General features: G+C 40.9%; 1 protein-coding gene across 9 annotated transcripts; it reads left to right on the top strand.

The window, feature by feature from the left end:
- Positions 1 to 385: 385 nt before the first annotated feature.
- Positions 386 to 7513, top strand: LOC105454913 (dynamin-like 120 kDa protein, mitochondrial). Of its 9 annotated transcripts, none has more exons than XM_011697879.1 (18): positions 386 to 679; positions 1096 to 1339; positions 1495 to 1630; positions 1735 to 1866; positions 2824 to 2868; positions 3300 to 3389; positions 3478 to 3635; positions 3707 to 3870; positions 3955 to 4219; positions 4302 to 4493; positions 4579 to 4763; positions 4844 to 5005; positions 5089 to 5276; positions 5352 to 5566; positions 5699 to 5956; positions 6044 to 6244; positions 6345 to 6549; positions 6831 to 7513. In XM_011697879.1, exons 1-18 carry the CDS (start codon positions 450 to 452, stop codon positions 6893 to 6895), a joined length of 3135 nt encoding a protein of 1044 aa, XP_011696181.1. In that variant the 5' UTR covers positions 386 to 449; the 3' UTR covers positions 6896 to 7513. The 9 variants fall into 9 exon arrangements, with proteins under 9 accessions (XP_011696181.1, XP_011696180.1, XP_011696185.1 ...); XM_011697878.1 differs by having other exon boundaries at positions 3297 to 3389; XM_011697886.1 differs by lacking the exon at positions 386 to 679 and adding an exon at positions 712 to 788 and having other exon boundaries at positions 3297 to 3389.

Below are 7513 nucleotides of genomic sequence, written 5' to 3'. Positions count from 1 at the left end.
CAGACGTGTGCTCTTCCGATCTGGGGTACCTGAATCATATTTATTTGTTTTAAGTAATTTTTTTTCTCAGTGTATGTAAAAGTATTTCCTATCAGAGACACCGCAACTTTTCTATTCTAATTCAAATCTGTCATACATTTCTCTTCAAATGTTGAAGCAGTATCGTAGAAATATCCCTTTGAAATTTAAATAACGACCGGCAACGATTGTCGTTCACAGCTACCAACAGCTGTCGTGGAGCAGGAAACGAGCGCTAGGGAATAACGCGGCGGCCAGTCTCGGCTTTCCGCAAGCGAAAAGTTCCAAACCCGGAGCAGATTAGGAATTTTTCTCATCGTGTGATTTGGCATCACTTGATATCACCTCTTGGGGTGAGGCTAGGGTGGAGAGGGACAATCTTGCGGGGCAATCATGCCGTGCGCAATGCGCAACGGTTTCCGAACAAGTGGATGAATCGGGATGGATGTGATGCCCCGCCGGATCGTCGGCTTTTCGAGGAGAACGTCCCTTTACCACCTTTGATTTCCTTGACTTACGTCACACACGCGTCTCGTAACACGCATGCACGTGAAATTTCGCAAATATCTCACGGCTACCGCGGGCGCCGTTACTCACCGACGACGACGGCGGGCAGCGATCGCTCCGATAAAATGGAGCAAGTCATATGTGGAAAGTTCGGGTGAGATTATTACGTGATTGTTAAGTGAAGTAGAGCGAGCCGACGAACCGTCGTCCGCTGAATTTATGCAAAATGATATTTACGCAAAATGATTCGATCGAATTGAAATGTAATTCATATTTCTCGCAACGGAGCGTCTGCTCCGTTTTTTAGGTTAGGCCGCAGCACTTCCTCTATCGTTACTAAATTAAATTCACGCGTTGAAAAAAAACCATATTTTCTCGCGTCACTGTAATTTGCTCTTTCTCCTCTCTCGAGAACGTACGCGCTCTTTATCGCCTTGCTCCTGAACTCCTCTTTGCTCCGCTTTCTGTAAAATCATCCCTTGAAGCCTGTACATAACCTTGACCGTTCAAAGTCGGAATAATCTGTGATTCCGCCCTTCTCCCAATTAAGTCAATGTGTGTTTCTTTTAGCCATGGCATTTTGCTAGTCGCCAAAACCACCAGGCACCCGGTGACGATCGTCACCACGCGGAAGCTGATGTCCGGAAAGTTCGGCAGACACTGCAGGCCGTTGCTGGCGTCGCCGCAATTGAGATACTTCGCGAATCCGCATCGCGGATACGCCATGCTGATAACGAGGATATTGAGGGGAGCGTTGAAAATTCGATACCTTCTCTTAGGCGGTGCGGTCGGTGGTGGCGTTACCTTGCAGAAGGTAAATAACGTCACTCACGGGACTCGATCACGATCCTCCGCCCTTGGCGCCGTCCCTGCGCCTTCTATCGATTAATGCCTTATCGATTGTATGAATGTAATTGTATGTTTGTGCATTGCAATTGTATTATTGTAATCGCAATACCGCCCGCATAGAAATACGAGCAGTGGAAGGAGGGTCTGCCGGATTTGGGATGGCTGGAAAATCTGATGCCCAGCGATAAGGGATGGCAAGACTTCCGCGAGTCGCTCATGGCGATTAAGAGCAACGTGGCCGACAAGATCGAGATCGGTAAGCGGGACGAGTGTATAGCCGTAGTTTAAATCTGCGAAAATGTGAGGCAAAGCAAAGGGCGTTAATGATTTTTGCGATAAAAAACAATAACTGGCAAATAGATCCACGCATAAAGGAGTTTGGGGTAGCTAAGTATCGGGAGTATAGGACCTGGTTCGATCAAAGACTGGATAACGCTATTAAGGCAGCGGAAAGCCATCAGAATAGTTACCAAGAGAATAGCTCGATACAGAGTGAGTGATGAGATTATTATTTTTATTCTTTCGTTTATATATTCGTACATCACGTCACTCCCTAACGTCCTATATAATTATTTACCGAACGTCCTTTACCGTTTTGTCCATTTATTCTCCCGTTATTATACATTCCTCCATTTGCCTGACATTTTCTCCTCCGCCAATCATCTTAATCACAAAATATAGATTGATACCATTGTATGTAGTTCCTTTTTCCAATTTCTTTAATTCTTGTGATTTATTCGTGTACAACGAATTCATTTAAACTTACTACTTGTATGCAAAAAATACATGCATGATGAAGCAACTTGTGTTAACATCGATATTATATTTTTTGTTTGTTATTTGAAAAGGAGTATGTAAAAATTTTGTGGTACAAAACCAATTGTTATGAAATTTGACACAGACATGGTATGAGAATAAAATATGAAGAAATCTACTAACCAAAAGACTAAATGAGTGGATCCTGGTCAAAAATCAGAAAATGGATCGTGTAGGGGTAGCACCTGTTTGAAACTCATGTACACTCTCGCTTTGGCAATAGAATAATGTTGTTCGTGAATGGTTTTCTGAATAACCACACTAAATAACTCACTAAATAAATGGCAATTGGCAAGTTGAATGCGAATATAAAAATCTTCAGTTACTATCATTGATTGATCATATTGTTTCCCATTGTCGGTCTTCTGTTGCACCAGGATCTACTTCATTTAGCCACTCGATTTTGATTTGATTTCTTCATATTTTATCTCATACTATCTCTGTGTCAAGTTTCATAACAATTTTGTTGTTTGCACAAAATTTGCCCAACTTTACTCCTTTATTTGTCTTCTTAAGAAGAAATTTATTTTGTAAAACACAAATATTTTACGTAAATTTAATGATATGTAATTTATTCGCAAAGCACTCTATGCCACATGCTTTTGTTAATTTATCGTGGTCTGTTCTGTTCAGGTGCATTTGATACCATCTCGATGGTAGCAAAACAAAGTTATTCAGGTGTGTAAAGACTTTGAAATTATTTTACCCATATTCTGTCCATTCAGCATTTTATAGACAAGTGGCTTCTTGAAAATTGAAACTTAATTCTGCAAATTTTTATGGTAAATGTAAAATATATTTACCATAAGCTATATTTATTAAATATATATAGTTGTAGGATCTAATAACAGTGGACACATATTTTAAATACTGAATGGGACAGAGCCATTCGCTGCTTTTATTTTATTGCATTAGCTTGCATGTACTAAGCAATTCATCATTAATTTTTTTTTATTGTAATTTTGTCACACGCATAAAACTACTTATACACATAAGATAGTCCTACTAATTTTTCACGTCAGTTGATACTAGCTTTCTTGCATTGGCAGAACAAATTACAAATTGTTACAAATAAAAAAAAAACGCGATGTCTTATTTTTTTTAAGCAGACACAAAAGAGCAGTTGTCCAAAAATGTGGTTGCCTTTGCACGTCCATTGGCTAGTGATAATAATACTGAGGAGGAACGTAAGAAAGCTCGTACGTACATATCATTGATTTACGATCTCTCTTCACGAACAAAAATCATTACATTCTCACGATGCCTCTTTTCTCTTTTCTGTTGAAGAATCTTCGCAACAGAGGATGAACGCCATGCAGGACGAGCTGATGCAGATGCAACTGAAATATCAACGCGAGATAGAGAGACTGGAAAGGGAGAACAAAGAATTGCGCAAGCAGATACTTTTACGAGGGAGTCAGAAGTTTACCAACAAAAAGATCAAGGTAACTCGCGAACATATGCCGCATCAGCGTATTTGTTTCAATCGTACTCCACGTTTTTCTTGCCTTTGCAGAAGTCATTAATCGATATGTACAGCGATGTCTTGGATGAGCTTAGCGACTACGATAGTGCCTATTCCACTGCTGATCATTTACCCAGAGTAGTGGTCGTCGGTGACCAGAGCTCCGGCAAAACATCCGTACTCGAAATGATTGCTCAGGCAAGAATATTTCCAAGGTACCTCACCATTTGATGCTACTTCGCAGATTATTTATTGGATCATGAAGATCACTGACGTTCATTATTGCCCTTGCTTTACAGAGGCGGAGGTGAAATGATGACGAGAGCGCCAGTCAAAGTCACACTGAGCGAGGGCCCGTATCACATAGCGCAATTCAAAGACAGCTCCAGAGAATTCGATCTCACGAAGGAGTCGGAGTTGGCCGAGCTCAGACGGGAGGTGGAGCTGCGAATGAAGAATAGCGTTAAGAACGGAAAGACGGTCAGCCCGGACGTCATTTCCATGACGGTGAAGGGACCGGGCCTTCAGCGTATGGTTCTAGTCGATCTACCTGGTATTATTAGCGTATGTACACGATGCACTTGTGTGCTATAAATTTTCAAGAGAACCTTGCTTGCAAATTTTTCAAATTTCGCTCTTGGGACAGACGGTGACCGTCGATATGGCCGAGGACACTCGCGAGGCGATCAAACATATGAGCCAGCAGTATATGAGCAATCCCAACGCGATCATTCTCTGCATACAAGACGGCTCCGTTGACGCGGAAAGGAGCAACGTGACTGACCTCGTGGCTCAAATGGATCCATCGGGCAAGAGAACGATCTTCGTTTTGACGAAAGTACGAAACGTTTTTATTTTTACGTTAATAAAAATTAATTAAAATTGATGCAAATATCACTGTAACTGATGTTATCTTACGGCAGGTTGACATGGCGGAAGAAAATTTGACTAATCCCGAAAGATTGCGCAAGATATTATCTGGTAAACTGTTCCCGATGAAAGCGCTAGGCTACTTCGCCGTAGTCACTGGTCGTGGCAGACAGGATGACAGTATACAGACGATCAAGGATTACGAGGAGAAGTTCTTTAGAAACTCTAAACTCTTCAAGTGAGTCTAGACACGAGCCTACTCGAAAACATTAAATGTCGACGTTAAATGCAATCGTTAATGGATCTCTGATTATTTAGAGACGGCTTAGCAATGTCTGGTCAAGTGACCACCAAGAACTTGAGTCTGGCGGTAGCTGAATGCTTCTGGAAGATGGTTCGTGAGACGGTGGAACAACAAGCGGACGCGTTCAAGGCCACGCGATTCAACTTGGAGACGGAATGGAAGAACAATTTTCCGAGGCAAGTATAATAAAAATAGGCAATTTTTTTTCTCATTACGTTATTTCATTTTTTTAATTCGTTAACTTATTATATATTTACAGGTTGAGGGAACTGGACAGAGACGAGCTCTTCGAAAAAGCGCGGGGCGAAATTTTGGACGAGATAGTCAACTTGTCCCAGGTATCACCGAGACACTGGGAGGAAGTGCTGATGGCTCGAAATTGGGACAAAGTCAGCATGCACGTTTTCGAGAACATTTACCTGCCAGCTGCTCAAAGCGGAAATCCAAGTACAGTAGATTGTTCCCGCTCCGTCGGAACAGACGGAAAGTTTCCTAAAAGTAAGAAGTTCTCTTCTGTTACAGATACGTTTAACACCACTGTCGACATTAAGCTCCGGAATTGGGCGGAACAACAACTGCCCGCGCGTAGCGTCGAAAGTGGATGGGAATGTTTGCAGCAGGAATTTCAGAATTTTATGTCGCAGGCTCGGCTCAGCCCGGATCACGACGATATTTTCGACAGCCTCAAGAACGCCGTAGTAAATGAGGCGATGAAGCGTCATTCGTGGGAAGAGAAGGTAAAGCTATATAATGTAAAAACATTTTCTGGTTTATCTTCATCATTTTTATTCTCACTCTTTTTTTTTTATTAAAGATTATAATATTAATAAATGAATTAGGGATATCAGAAGGCACGTTTCCTTTTTCAGGCGTCGGAAATGCTACGCGTTATCCAACTTAACATCTTGGAAGACAGAAGCGTGAACGACAAGCGTGATTGGGACCAGGCAGTACGGTTCCTGGAAACCTCGGTTAAGGAAAAATTGCTGAGTACCGAACAGATTCTGCGCGATATGCTGGGGCCTAATCGCAAGGAACGATGGATGTACTGGCAGAGCCAATCCGAGGAGCAACAGAAACGCACAGCGGTCAAGAACGAGCTGGATAAAATTCTTTACGCCGACAAGGTACGTATAACACGGTTAGTTACAGTCAAATAAAACCGCTCTGTTGCAGTTTTGCCACATTTATCTATCATGTATTTCCGATTACAGAGACACGCACCTACTCTAACGCAGGACGAGCTTACGGCTATTAGGAAGAACCTACAGAGAAACGGATTTGAGGTTGACAACGAATTCATTCGGGATACGTGGCATCCTGTGTACAGGAGATATTTCCTGCAGCAGAGTTTAGCGAGAGCGTACGATTGCAGAAAAGGGTATTACCTATACCACACCGGGCACGAAAACGAGGTACGTGAAAAGAATGAAAACGAGACTTGCATAACGCGCACGCAGATAACCGGCTTGAAATCCGCCCATCTACACATGTTCATAGACAGGATGCTTTCAGATGGAATGCAACGACGTAGTGCTCTTCTGGCGAATTCAGCAAATGCTGAAAGTCACCGCGAATGCACTTAGGCAACAAATCATGAATAGAGAGGCTCGGAGGCTGGACAAGGAGATCAAGGAGGTCCTCGAGGACTATAGTCAAGATAATGAAATTAAGGCGAAGCTACTCACAGGCAGACGAGTCACATTAGCGGAAGAACTCAGTACGTATTGCAGTATTTCTCTAATCTCATTATTCTTATAATTCATAAAAGTGTAAGGCTCTTGAATTGATTTAGAAATGTGTTTCTAGTGTGGCGAATAATTTTATGCTATTGTTACTAAAATTAACTTATATATAATTTAAATATAGCAAGTAAATATAAAAAATATATTATTTAAATATAAAAGTGATAAAACAAATGCGTGATCAGTATTAAATAGTAAATACTTAATTATCTTATTGCTGTTAGATTACGCTACTAATTAGCATTTTTATTTTCAGAACGGGTTAGGCAGATTCAAGAGAAACTAGAAGAATTTATTCAAGCGCTAAATAAGGAGAAATGAACGTAGTAAATGGAATTAAAGTTGAGCACCATATCGCACGCAAAGCGGATCTTTGAGACGCGATTCGCGATTGAGCGGGTGGTACATAAATGAGTATTTGGACCTCGATGTCTCGGAAAAAAAAAAATACCTCGTGAATAGACATTTCTACACGTTTGATTTGGAAAATTGAAGATCGCCAATTGAAGAGTCGAATTCACGACTCGCCAAGTATGTTAGTACGGGCACGTGATAGCCCACAAAGTGACCGCTCATGGTCTAGTAACTTTGTAACATAAACAATAATAATAGGTCGAAATCTCCGCGCTCTGATACAATTCAGAATTGTAAATATGCGATATGTGATCGAAATGTGGAAGAATCTTAATTTATGTGTACAAAGATTCTTAAAATTATTGAACAATGACATTACGATTTCTTAAACAACCATATTTATACAAAAAGGTAATAGAATAGCACTATCATGTTATGATTATAAATTTTGTTGTACCAGCGATAATAATAGCGATCAAAGGCTGTTATTACGATATATTGCACAGACTGTATACAAAAATTAATGAAAATATATAATATATATAGGATGCTATTCGAATAAATTAACGATGGATTCATGTGTCT

The sequence above is a fragment of the Wasmannia auropunctata genome, unplaced genomic scaffold (genome assembly GCF_000956235.1).
Source record: "Wasmannia auropunctata unplaced genomic scaffold, wasmannia.A_1.0 LD335972.1, whole genome shotgun sequence".
Lineage (NCBI taxonomy): Eukaryota > Metazoa > Arthropoda > Insecta > Hymenoptera > Formicidae > Wasmannia > Wasmannia auropunctata.
The sequence above is the reverse complement of the archived record's forward strand: the minus strand, read 5'-3'. Positions and strand labels throughout refer to the sequence as shown.